Below are 14575 nucleotides of genomic sequence, written 5' to 3' on the forward strand. Positions count from 1 at the left end.
CCCTGCACTGATGATTCTGAAACCCACACCAGTACTGAAATCTGAAAAGGCCCCTCCAGGCTGCAATAGAAATGGTGTCCAGGAAACCTTTCTCTCCATTTTTATTAAGAATCACATGGTTAATGATATTTTGAAAAATCCCTAATTTTACCAGATGATTTATATTGTTGCCGATGTGAGAATAAATCTTTTAGGCCATAATCCTAGGCTCACTTACTTGAGAGTAAGCCCTGTTGAACTATACTCAGGGCTAGCAGGCAACCACAGGAAAGGCTACATGGTAAACACAACTCTATCCTCCAATATCTCGCTCCCCGTTCCTTCCCAGTTGCTGCTGCCTGGAGCAGCTGCCTCATTCTACCTAATAGCAGAACTGGCTCTGACTTGTCACTGCACTATTTTGTCTGATTTTAAACTGGATGGTTGTGCAGTAATTTTGAACAATCAGATGTGCGTAGAACAGACCCTTGTAGATATTCACCACTCAGTTGGAATTATAGGGAGATTGGAAAGAATCCTGACCTTTAGTTATTATGATCAAGGCTAAATTTTAGTTTATTTGAAGGATATAATGGTAACATTTTCCTTCAGGCTTTAAAAAAGTGTTTAGCGCTGTTTAATTAGTTTGTAGGCGGGCTAATCTGCCTCCCAATCCCTTTGAACTCACTCTAGGAGAAAATAGAAGCAGCTGACTGTGGTTTTTTCTTTGTATTTCAGGAATCGTGGCAGTCCTATTTTGTGGAGTCACGCAGGCCCATTATACATACAACAATCTGTCAGCAGACTCCAAAATGAGAACTAAACAGGTAAAGCATCAAATCCCACCCCCTGCCCCTTTCTGTTCCCTTGCTTATTTTGTTCCTTCTGCTAGAATAATGAGTATATAACAATACTGACAGTATACCAGGAAGGGATCTCATTAATGCAAAAAATAAGGTTTGCGTCTTCATTAAGGGAGAAGAATACTGGCACCATCTCTGCCAGGAGAGCCTTAACAAGTCTTCTGCTAAGTAAAACTTTTAAAAGGTCTGTTGTGATCTTAGAGGCCACAGTCATCAAATGTCAGCCTAGATGGTGATGCATTCTGTGGTAATATTCTGTGGTACTTTCTATCGAGTAAGGCGCGGGATCCAGGGTTGCTCAATGACTTGTTCCTACCGGAAAGGGGAAGCTGAAATTCCCCATAATCCTATTGTTCTTGAAGGGGCCCTACTTTTGCCAATTGACCTGCTTTGTTGCCAGATGAGTATTTCTGGATCCAGCTCCACTGTCTCATGACAGAGAAACAGAGGCACATCACTGCATCATTTTTTAAAACTGTGTTTCATCAAAGGGCACACGTGTTTTTGTGCCTAGGAACCTAGGCAGCTCCTTACACTGAGTCAGAGCACTAGCTCCATCTAGCTCACTCAGCATTCCCTATACTGACTGGCAGCAGCTCTCTAGGTTTTTGGGAAGAAAACTCTCCCAGCCCACCTTGAGATACCATGGATTAAACCTGGGACCTTCTGCATGCTGACTGGAAACATGGACCTGGTGGGTGGAGGTGGGTGTGAGTGTGAATAGACTGATGGAACTGAAAGTTGTAGCAAACCATGAAGGCACCAATTCCAGAATTAATTTAGAAATTACCCGTGTTATATTAAAAGGCAGAGCAGGAAGTTCAGCAGAGCAAACCAGTGGAAAAGAAACAGGATGTAACAAGGTGGCAGTGGTGGTGGGAGAAGATCTATTCCTTCCTCGTTAGCATTGTCTTTGTACTGGTTGCAACAGCAAACCCTGTTGGAATTTATATAGAATAAAAAATACAGTTAAATTAATATATAAGTGCAATAATTTGACAGTCTTATGTAAATGCCAGAATGCCCCTCAGGTAAATTCTGTTATCAGCCTGCGGAGAGAAGCTTTTAAATCCCCTAATACGGTATACTAGTGGGGGTATGGGATGTTACCTAACTGAGTAGATGCAATATTTGTATCAGTATTTGTATTTTCTCATAGTTGTAGTAGTACATGTTCTCTTTGCCCTGGCAAATAGCACTGCCAAGCCAAACTGCTGCTGTTCACCTCTGGGCTAGTGTTTGGAGGGAATGCCATTCTGACTTGTGATCCTGTTTGGCCTAGCCAGACACCGTCGCATCTCTCTCTACCCTTCTGGTCCTCGTCCAGAGCCCCAGATAGTCCTTCTACAGGCCCCCCAAAATCCACCAGCTAAACTCTGTATAGGTATGGAAGCATTTGAGCATAAAAATCCTCTAGTACAGAGCGCAACATGTGAATCAAATTTGGCGAGAACTTGGTTTTGATTTAACGCTTGCATTCTGCTTTTCCGGCAACAGCCTTGAGCTCAAAGCAGGTTATAATAATAATAGCATTAAAAATTAGCAAATATTGCAATCACTATTGTTGTTGTTGTTGTTGTTTAATCGTTCAGTCGTGTCTGACTCTTCGTGACCCCATGGACCAGAGTACGCCAGGCACTCTTGTCTTCCACTGCCTCCCACAGTTTGGTCAGACTCATGTTAGTAGCTTCGAGAATACTGTCCGACCATCTCGTCTTGTCGTCCCCTTCTCCTTGTGCCCTCCATCTTTCCCAACACCAAGGTTTTTTGATCTTCTTGCAGTCCATGGGACTCTCAAGAGTCTCCTCCAGCACCATAATTCAAAAGCATCAATTATTCAGTGATCAGCCTTCTTTATGGTCCAGCTCTCACTTCCATACATCACTACTGGGAAAACCATAGCTTTAGCTATACAGACCGTTGTCGGCAAGGTGATGTCTCTGCTTTTTAAGATGCTTTTTAAGCAATTATAGCAATCACTATAATCACGTCAAAAGAAAACACAATGGCATATAAACAATGCATATAAATATGGTTTTGTAAAGGCAATTAGGTTCCCATTCAGAAGCTCACATTTGCTGTTAGAGGGAGGGAAAGCAATAGCAGCTGGCAGGGTGGCAGGGGCTGGGTTCTCAATGCCATTCAACCCTGCCAGTTCCTGAGAGTGGGCGGAAGGCAAGGCAGCTGGGAGCTCGGTGCAGGAGCAGGAGCAGGAGCAGGAGCATCCACCTGGCTCTGCTGCTGTGCCTGGACCACACTCCCTGCTGCTTTGCCCCCAGTGGCGTAGCGTGGGGGGTGCAGGGGGGCCGGCCGCACCAGGCGCAACATCTGGGGGTTAGGGGGCGCAAATCCACGGGTTAGGGGGTCAAATTACTTGCCTTGCCCCGGGTGCTGACAACCCATGCTACGCCACTGTTTGCCCCTCTTGCTCTTGGTAAGTGGCAGCAGCAAATGGCATTGGAAAGCCAGGTCAGAAACACAGACCTGACTGTGCCTCCCTACCTGCTACTACAGGGGGGAAGATGGATAATCATGAAGATGCAGCAAAACCAATACATGATAGGTGATAGATAGACAGAAAGATAGATGATAGATAGATTAGATGATAGATAGATAGATAGATAGATGATAGATAGATAGATAGATAGATAGATAGATAGATAGATAGATAGATAGATGATAGATAGATAGATAGATGATAGATAGATAGATGATAGATAGATAGATGATAGATAGATAGATAGATAGATAGATGATAGATAGATAGATAGATAGATAGATAGATAGATAGATAGATGATAGATAGATAGATAGATAGATAGATAGATAGATAGATAGATAGATGGATGATAGATGAATGATAGATAGATAGATAGATAGATAGATAGATAGATAGATAGATAGATGATAGATAGATAGATAGATAGATAGATGATAGATAGTATAACTACTTATTTCATATTTAATAAGGCCAAACCAGAGGGGAACATTACAATAAATATATTTGATTCCTTACATAGTCCAGGGCCACTTTTTAAAATAAAATTATTTAGTTTTTCTGCTTAAAGTTTTACACTCAATTATCCAACAAACAGCATAAAAACAAGATTCTGAAGAATCTCCTAAACCTCCCTCTTCCCATGTGGGTCCTTTTGTTAACTATTTCATCCTGCATCTTTTATAATAATCCAAGCCTTTTAAATCTCCATTATATCCAAAATTCAGCATTAAACTACAAGTGTTATTCCAATCTTACAAAGATTTTAGCTGTTTACAATAGTTTTTAAGATAAATAATATTTTTTTCCCATTCCTTCCTGGCTTCTGATTCTTCCGGTCATTTTTGCCATTTTGGTATAATCCATCAATTTAATCTGCCATTCTTCTCTGATAGGGACTTTTATCTTCTTTCCATGGCCACTTTTGGTTGGCTGGTTTGTCATTTCTTTTACAAAATTTGTATACTGCTTTTCGGTCATAGCAGTCTCATAGCAATAGATTGGGAGGGTCTGTGGCTTTAAAGAAAATTCCATAAAACACATGAATCAAGAAGCTTATGATCGCATTATTCATTTTAACGAACAAAATGTAATTGAAACAGCCAGGAGATACCAGGGAAGTTTTTAATATTTTTGTCTGCAGAGAACATTAGTCTGGACACGACAATCTCTCTGAGGCTTTGAAATGTTCATCAAAATAGCACTGATATAGAATTGCAGCTTTTGGAGGCTTGGTCCCAAGCACGACAGAATCTTATCAGAAAGAGTTTGTGATAAAAACCATTCTTCTGAAAAATGCTTGGTGAATGAAAATGAATCTTGATACATTTCTGCTCTCTTGTAATATTCCCATGCACATTATCATCCCAATGCTGGGTCAGTCTACCCTTTCCTTCAGAAACACCAGGAAGATAATTGCATCATCTGCCAGAATATGTTGTGATCATTTCAATGAGAGCACTGACCTGGGCCCCAATCCTTGCCAGGCAGGCACAGGTAATAATGGTAATAATGGAGTGATACTCTATTAGAGTCAGCCCCACTGGGTAACAGCAAGCACAGCTTTGTATATGTGGATGTTGACAGTCCTCCATTCACTGTAGAGTGGAGAGCTTCAGAAAGGGTCAATTTGACCTGTGTTGCTATCTGGGATACACAAAAGCGAGAGAACACGGTGGGAACAACAGAGGCATTCAGGTCAATGTTCTGAAATTGTTATAATTAATGTCTGACTCAAGTCCTATGAGGGTCATAGGATTATGGCACTGAAAGGGACCTCAGATGTCAGCTAGTTCAAGCCCTGGGAAGTGCATGAATCCACCGACAGTTCCTGATTAAAAACCTCTAAATGAAGGAAACCGTATTCTGCCTTCCAAGACAGTTTATTAAATTGTCATATAGTCCACGCTATTAAGAGTGGTTAGTCTGAATCATTTTTCTTTGAATTTAAGCCCATTAATTTGGATTCCGCTCTCTGGAGTAGGTGTGGAAGGATCTGTCAATTTCTGCTCTCTGTGTTTCTCCTTTTTTCTCAATCCTAAATTCAGTTCTCCACATTTCTGCAGTAATTTACATCTATTTAAACAACAAAAAATCCTCATGAAGATTTATCAGCATTTTAGTGTGGATTTCTCCAAATAAAACACGTTTTTGTGTGTGGTTTTGACATATGCACACATTTTTGCAAACAATTTCTCTAAGCCATTTTATAATGATATTTTCACTGATATGTTAATTTCCCCAGATACCTGCATATCGGTGATCACTGGCTGGAGAACTGCATTACACAAATTAGATAAATATCAATTTCAAAGGATAGCTGGGTTTCAGTTCACATATTGTTTCATACATTTGCCTTTCAATGAGAACTGAATCAATTCCCACCCACCCCCGCCATCCCTAATCTGAAGCTACTGAGAATAAATTTGGTTCACCATCTATGTGGCAGCCCTTCATATATTTGAAAATGCCTATTGTATTGTATTGCCTCTTAATCATCTCTAGGTTAAGCAAACACTGGGTGAACACAAAGGCACAGAGAAGCAAGGTAAAGGCAAAGAGTAGATATCCTTGTTGCTACAACTAGTGGAGAAGCCTGAATTAAAGGTTTTATAAAAGGCGAAGATTATCACTCTGGCCAGCTGGTGAAATGACACTCTTCTGTCGGGTGCTACTGAACTCCTTAATGTTCCCTAGGTAAAGGTAAAGGGACCTCTGACCATTAGGTCCAGTTGTGACCGACTTTGGGGTTGCGGCGCTCATCTCCTTTATTGGCCGAGGGAGCCAGCATACAGCTTCTAGGTCATGTGGCCAGCATGACTAAGCCGATTCTGGCGAACCAGAACAGCGCACGGAAACGCTGTTTACCTTCCTGCCGGAGTGGTACCAATTTATCTACTTGCACTTTGATGTGCTTTCAAACTGCTAGGTTGGCAGGAGCAGGGACTGAACAATGGGAGCTCACCCCATCACAGGGATTCAAACCGCTGACCTTCTGATCGGCAAGTCCTAGGCTCTGTGGTTTAACCCACAGCGCCACCCGCGTCCCACCACAAAGTTAATGTTCCCTACTTAGGCCAGTACTTTGGCCACCTCATGAGAAGAGAAGACTCCCTGGAGAAGACCCTGATGTTGGGAAAGATGGAGGGCACAAGGAGAAGGGGACGGCAGAGGACGAGATGGTTGGATAGTGTTTCCGAGGTTACCAGCATGAGTTTGACCAAACTGCGGGAGGCAGTGGAGGACAGAGGTGCCTGGCGTTCTCTGGTCCATGGGGTCACGAAGAGTCAGACACGACTAAACGACTAAACAACAACAACAACAACTTAGGCCAAAACTATGTGATGGTTAACATAAAGAGTCCCCACCGGGTATCTTCTGTGTTTTGGAATCCTGATAGCTAGTGTTTGTGGCCAGGGTGCTACATATGAAGCAATGAGCATTTCTAAACACATCTTGAACAATCATCCTTTAAAATCTGGCATTCTGTAGAGCTGCATGACATTTATCTGGGCAGCCAAGTGGTTGTGTTTCAGTGTGACAAAAGACCTCATTCTTTTTAATAACACCTTTCTGGACATGGTCCACTAGCCTCTGCTGCAGTGGTAGATACGGTAAGCCCTTTAGAGATAATTAATCCACACTTCCAGAATGGGAAGATCACCTAGATGTCAGGATTTATTGGTACTTACAGTCCTACCGCCTTTTGACTTTCAACAAAGTGGAAAACATTTCCAGTCTAGAAGAAAACAGTCTAGGGCTGATGGTTACCAGAACTACTTCTGCCACAGAGCAAATTGCATGATTTCCCAGAAATGAACAGTTCTTGTTCAGATCTTTAGGTATTACTAATGGTCTCAGCCAACCAGGCTCAAATTGATACATTAATCAGTAATGGAACAATGTTACAGGCCAGGTGTGGGGAACCTCTGGATCTCTAGATGCTGGTGAACTATAATTTCCATCAATCCTGGCCGTTGGCAGTGCTTGCTGGAGCTGATGGGACTCATAGTGCTGCAGTATCTGGTGTGCCAAAAATTCCCCACACCTGTTTTATGTGAGCATTTATTCATTTTGTTTGCTTGCTTGCTTGCTTGCTTGCTTAAAATAGGTATATTCTATTCTGGATCCAAATATATTAGTATACGCTCAATAAATAAATAAATAAATAGACTTGTAATGGAACAAGAACTGAACATACAACCAACTTGTTAACCAGGGGTGTGGAATTTGCAGGACAGAGGGAGATATTCAGGAGCCAGTTCTGTTATCATCAAAGTGGGCACCATAACAGGGTCTGGTTACTCCCATACTGTTCTCCCTTTTCAAATAGACTGGATATTCTTGACAAGAGTCCCTCTGGGTTGGAAATCTGTTGGTCAATGCCAGGTCAGTGAATGGCAAAACAACAGCTATCCAGGACTTGAATGTGTTTAAGCATGCTGACCTAGCTTGTATTACAGAGACCTGGTTGGATGAAACTGGGGGCATTAATCTCTCTCAGCTTTGCCCATTGGAATTATCTGTACAACAAAGTACTTTACATGAATTCCTGCTCAAATAGTATGGTGAAGGATGACACAGCATTCCACCCTCAGCACACTGATTACAACAGTGGTCAGAGTCTGAATTTTGTGCCCATGGGCATTAAACTGATGTACATATGTGCACATACACTCTTCCTAATTGAATGATGCATCTTGCACTAATCTCTGGTGTATCACTATGAAGTTAATACATGAACTGCCTGCAATTTTCATTGGTGCAAATACACCCTAATGCACAGCACAGGTACTCCAAGTTGCTTTTATATTTAGACACATAGATGTAGTAATTGCTTAGTTTTAGTGTCTTCCTAATTTGCAGATTCAGAGCAACCTGTGTCACATTGAAAACCGACATATTCTTCCAACTTGCTAATGTGATATACCAGCCCTTCCCTTGTCACTCAGCCACAGCCATTAAAACCCACATAGAATCCTTTAAAATGTTTCACTGAGTAATGTTTAAACTGCCTGTTAGCCTCTCTTAGCCTGTTTGTGTAAACACTGTTATTATTGTGAATAATAATATGGGAAAGAAAGTGAAAGGAAGGCATTTGTAATGCAAACATGCATTGAAGGTTGTATATTCCTGTTAAATGGTGCTTTAACCAATATTCTGCTTTTAGCCTCACATGTGAGAATAGTCATAGATAGTGAGATGAAAAGAAAGCTGTGAGGTCCAGAGCGATGCAGTGGCTACAACATTAAAGTATTCATCTCCAGTTAAAAGTATCAGGATATAGGGATGGGAGAGAAATTCAGTTCAATTCACTTTTAAAGGTGAAACTACCTAATTTGCACATTTTGAAACAATATGTGAACAGGAACAAAGCCATCCTTTGAAATTCACCCGCCTCTGAATTTTCCAGTGTAGTTCTCCAGCCAAGTAATATGTAAAAAAAAAGCATATTCTAGGACAAAATGTGCACGAAAATACATTTATTAGTGAAAGTAACATGCAAAAGACACTGTATTAGAAAAAGTTGCTTTCTTTTTTAATTTTTTAAAAGATTTTTATTGATATAACAAGAAAAAAGAAAAAAACACAAATACCAAATTACACACAAGAATAACCATAGACACATAATTTTCTTAGCAAACAATAAAAATGAAAGAAAATCTGAATTCTATCAATTCTTGGAAGAAAAAGTCAGAAAAAGTTGTTTTCAACAATGTGTATATTAGGGCAAAACTGCATACAAAAGATATTACAAAAGATCCTAAAAATTACACGGCATTAGATTTGTGCAGTGAAGATTGCTGCACTACTTTACTTTAGTAAAGTCAACTAGGTGATCTAGTAAAGTCAGAGAACTTTCTATCTCTGGCATAGAGCAATGGGTGCATTTTTGTTTTTGTTTTTAAAAAGGTTCTATGCAGGCAACTGAAAATAGCCTCAAAAGAAGCAAGCACCTCAGGTTGAGTCGTGGCTAAAAGGAAGCAGAGGTGATCTTCTCAGTTCAAGCAGCTGATAGCCTTTTAATGCTAGGCCGTGATTTTCTTGAACACCTCTGGCCTGATTTATGAGAAACATAAACACAGCAGCTGGCATGTAGCCTTGTTAGCCCTTACTTTTCAGCACAGAGAAAAACCTGACGTACAGCCAGGTGGTTTTAAGCCTGAGCTCTCTCTTCCAAATACAAGGGGCCCTGCTGAGTAATCTATGCAGTCACAGAGACTGGACTTAAATAACCCACATGTGTTTTCACTGTGTATGGTGTTTGAAATCACCATAAACTTTGCAAATGAGTTGCAATTGAAAGGAGATTTGTAGTCACATAACTTCATTTGCTCAACAATTATTTTGGGCATTTGATTGAAAGAAGCAGAAGTTTGGGTGTGTGCCAGATTTGTTCCCTGAACAGATGGGGGAGAAGATTTTAAGAAAACTCTGTGGATTAGCAGGATGCTGTACCAAAAATATGAAAAACATGCACCTTTTCTTTAAAAAAAAGAAAAGAGAGAGTTAACTAAAATCAGCTCCTTGATTTTCCACTAGATGAACCCACAGCAGTCTTTCAGTATCGCGTATGAATTACCCAGTGAATCTTGCAGTCATTCCCACTGCAAATTCCCTCACACATTTGTTGTTGTTTAGTCGTTTAGTCGTGTCCGACTCTTCGTGACCCCATGGACCAGAGAACGCCAGGCACCTCTGTCCTCTACTGCCTCCCGCAGTTTGGTCAAACTCATGCTGGTAGCCTCGAAAACACTATCCAACCATCTCGTCCTCTGTCGCCCCCTTCTCCTTGTGCCCTCCATCTTTCCCAACATCAGGGTCTTCTCCAGGGAGTCTTCTCTTCTCATGAGGTGGCCAAAGTACTGGAGCCTCCCTCACACATACAATGTTACAAACAACACTGTTGCATATAAGGGCAGCCTCATTCATTTCAGCAGAGGCATCAAATTTCTTGTGCAAACAAATGCACACAGTGACCCACTGCTTCTGTTGAAATTAATGAGGCAGGACTTTAACTCAGAATGTATACATCTCAGGGGCACTGGCTATTTGGGGGCAGAAGGTGCTTCAGCCCCCTCAATATTTTGAAGCAGGGGGCTGAGCCCCCTCCCCAAAATTGAGTGGGCCGCCACTCCTGGTTGAGCGCCAGTGTGCCAGCAGAGGGCAGGAATCACAGAGGGCTATTTTCGCCGTCTGTGCCCCCTACTGCCAAGAGGTGAGCACCGGGTGGGGAAGAAGGCACAGAGTGCGATTTTTGTCCACTGTGCTCCCCACTGCAATCACCAGAGTGCCTTCCAGGAAGATGCTCTGGTAATCCTCAAAGGGATGCCCATGCATGGCCTGACAGGAGTGGCATTGCGTCTGTGACATCATGCACATGCGACAGCCCCGCCCCAATGTTGGGCCCAACTCGGCATGCCTGATACATCTAAAAGAAATCACTCACTGTGGATGGTCATTAGGTTACTATTTATCCTGCTGATCAGGTTTCCCATGTTTTTGAAAAGGTGACTAAGAAATTCCTAAAGGATAAAAGGATAAACTTCCTGTTGCTCCCAGTGCTTTCGATGGTAATAATAATAATAATAATAATAATAATAATAATAATAATAATAATAATATATTTATACCCCACCCATCTGGCTGGGTTTCCCCAGCCACTCTGGGTGGCTTCCAACAAAACACTAAAATACAATAACCTATTAAACATTAAACGCTTCCCTAAACAGGGCTGCCTTCAGAAAAATGAGTTGTCGGTACCCATATCTTGCGGGTGCCAGCACAAAATGGCTGCCATGGGCAGCAAGAAAATAGGCTATGGTACTCTGTAGCAATGAATGCTATCACAAAAAAGTTCTAATACTACTTGAACAGTCATGGACAATTCTGGGAACTGTAGTTTGTTATGGGTGCTGACCTTACAGAGCTACAATTCCCAGCACCTTTAGCACACTGCAGTTCCTAGGATTCTCTGGGACAGTTAAAGTGGTGTAAGAGTCTTTTAGATGTATGGTGCGGGTGTGACCTCAGTTTCGTGTCGTGTCCACAGTTTTTCTAGATGATTTAGTGGGGATATGTAACGAGACAGAGCCAGCCCAGCTTGAATACTTCCTGTCAGATATTTCTCCTGCCACAAGGCACATTTTTTCAGGATTGATCTTCATCCATGTCTCTTCTTTAAACGAATCATAATAGTGTTGTGGCCCTGTAAGAGTGAGACCTTAGATCTTCACTTAAAAGAAAAATGGCACTCAGTTTTGCTCAGCATAGGAATCTGGAAATCGATGTGATTCGAGCATTACTGGTGAACTCTGCTCAGAAATGCTTTTTCTCTCCGCTCATCAGCACTTGAGCTTGCTTCTTTTTCTGCACTGCCTTTTTCTCTCTCTTCTTTTCTTTTTTGCTAAAAAGAAACGTTGTCTTGGATGAGAGTAGTCTGAGGAAACAGAATGTCAGATGCAAAACCCTTTCCAAACTGTTTCATAAAAGACTTGACAATCTGTTTAAATATTCAAAAATGTCTTTAAATATTAATAGTGTTCTCAAATTGTTAAGGGGATGGTTCGCACATTTCAGCAGGATGGCAGGTGCCTGCAGTTGGCTGGGATCAGCTAAATGGGACTTTTATAGTATTTAAGCCAAAATGCTTTCATTATCTCTGCTCCCTCCCCCCAGCTTTTTTCATCACATGGAAATGATCTGGTGAACTTTTAAATTAGGACACATGTACTATCTGCCTCAGTGCCTGCCTTCATGTACCAAACACATCTACATGTTGCTTTTATACAGACAGGGCCAGCCCTACCATTAGGCAGACTGAAATGACTGGCTCAGGTGGCAGATTCTGGGGTGCAGCTGCTGTTTTGCTTGACTGCACCCTGCCAACCATTCTGCTCTGTTGACTCATGGCCTGTTCAGGGTGCCCTAATCTAGCCAGCTGCCTCAGGTGTGGTGAAGGATACTATCCTGTTCCCAGAGCTGAAGTAAGATTCAACTGCCAATTCTGTCAGCATCTCTACATGCAATAGAGGCAGGGTCGTATCTTGTCAGCCTCAGGCAGCAAAATGTTTTGTGCAGGCTTGAATATACAGGATCTATGTATTTAGTGCACAATGAATTATGGTGGTGAATTATGTTCATTCAGATTGCTGCTAAATTCTTCCCAAAGCAGAATGGAGGCAGATTTTGAGACTAGTCAACTACTAAAATCTGCCTTGCTTCCTGAAATAATAGATCACATAATGTATTATTTCAGTGCAAATAATGCATTATTTCAGTGAGCATAAAAATATTGTGTGCATGCACACGAAAGCTTATACCAGAAAAAAGTTAGTTGGTCTATAATTATTTGAGTTTTTTATTTTTTATTTCGACTGCATCAGACCAACACGGCTACCTAGCTGAATTTCAGCGAACAGTTCATCATACGTGGGAGCACAGAGCCTTTTGTACGTGTAGGTTGAATGTTCATTATACTCTACAGAGAACTCTCCTCTGTTTGAAAGATTGTCGCAATTAAGTGGTAAATCAATCTTGTTAAATAAAATAAGTAAATAAGTCAAGTTTGAAGGCAAAGAAGCTTAAGAAGGGAGACCTCAGAGGTCCTGAAGGAACATATCAACAGTTAACATTTGTACAACAGACTGAACAAACGCAAAGCTTACCAGATCAGTCTTCCCCACTATGATGAGATGCATTTCTATTTAAATTAGGGAAATTATTTCTAAATATGCATCTATGACCTATATGTTTTATGCAAATCAGTGTCCTCTTTCGTCCTTCTTTTTGGTGAAACCTTTCCTCTTTTTTGGTACTGGGTAATGTTCCTGCCCTATGGGCTTTCTTGATCCTCTCACCACCATAGTTCTTGTACAGATTCAGAATTGGATAAAGATCTCCACATAAAATCCTTGTTGGAAGAGGAATGCTCACCAGCAGACATCACTTGTCTATTATGTAATTCAAGGGAATTCCCAAGGATAGGTATCCAGATATAAACTAGATTCCTAAAATCTCTGGAATGAACCTCCTGATAAGATGGAATTTACAGGAGGCACTCACCTGCTGAGCTCCAAGATCAGAGGTGAGTTAACCTTTTACATGACACATGATCTTGAACATGACGCAAGAGGCGAGGAGGGAATCGGCATAGGAATTGTTCCACCATGTACAGTATTATAAGTTCAGAAGGCAGTGGGAAAATGTGAATGCAGATGCTGTCAGGAAGGAAACGACATGCCAATCCCCTCCAATTGTCCAATTTAATAGGTAATAAGTCCATAAAACAACTTATTTCCTCTGTCTGTGCTTCCCTTTGATAATGCAATTGCTGCAGTAGTGTGCCAAGTACTGTTCATGCTGCTGTAGCTAATGTGACTGAATAGCACTCTGCTGTTTAATTGGGCTCTTATCATTACAAATGTAATCTGAATGAATACAGATATAACTGACCTGGTTTTATTGGATTTTCTTTCATCTAGCATGAAGGATCTGAGGGAAATTTGAATTAGCAAGATGTGTGATGGCAAAATAGGGAGGGGGGAGACTTCCAGGTCACAAGGGGAAGTCGGCAAAATTATCCTTCCTTTGGCCTTCCACACATTTTGATACAGTCCACTGGGGAAACTCTTGCCTAGGTTCATTTTAGGCTGGCTTACGTAGAAGATTTCCCTGGTATGTAGGTTGTAATGGAATATGTTTCCTAAGTGCAGTAGTTTACCTGATCAGATACATGAAAACCCAACATGCAGCAGCTGTGAAAAAGGTCAATCTCATGTTATTAGCAAGGGGTTCAAAAATAAAACTTTCAGTATTGCAATGCCTTTGTACAAATCTATGGTGCAGTCACATGTGGAATACTGTGTACAGTTCAGAGAAAGTGAACAGAGAGAGTCCCCCCACTCCTGATTATGAAACCTAGGGTTATTGAAACTTAATGACAGGAGAATCAGGATAGACAAAAGGCTGCCTTCTTCACACAGCACATAGTTAAACTACTAGGATCCTGAAGGCTGATTCCAAAAGTAATTTGTGATCTCATATTCAATCCATTATGAATCCAGATTGAATGCGCATAGGCCTAGGAGCATTCCTCCATAACACAGTATTGCTTCAACCTGTCACTACAAAACAGTATTGTCTATGCTTTTGTGATGACATAGTCAACAGGTAGTGTAATGTATGGTGAAGTCTTCTAATGGCTACTTTACCCCACTGAGTCCAGGCTATCAAA

At 41.3% G+C, this 14575-nt stretch overlaps 1 protein-coding gene across 1 annotated transcript in view; it reads left to right on the forward strand.

The window, feature by feature from the left end:
• The window catches only part of SLC9A9 (solute carrier family 9 member A9), a 260732-nt gene that overhangs the window by 118044 nt on the left and 128113 nt on the right, over positions 1–14575 (forward strand). The window contains exon 9 of the mRNA XM_081911454.1: positions 718–806. Coding sequence (XP_081767580.1) covers positions 718–806 — 89 coding nt within the window. The remainder of the gene's footprint in view (positions 1–717; positions 807–14575) is intronic.

The sequence above is a fragment of the Podarcis melisellensis genome (assembly GCF_964234715.1).
Source record: "Podarcis melisellensis genome assembly, chromosome: 5".
Taxonomy (NCBI): domain Eukaryota; kingdom Metazoa; phylum Chordata; class Lepidosauria; order Squamata; family Lacertidae; genus Podarcis; species Podarcis melisellensis.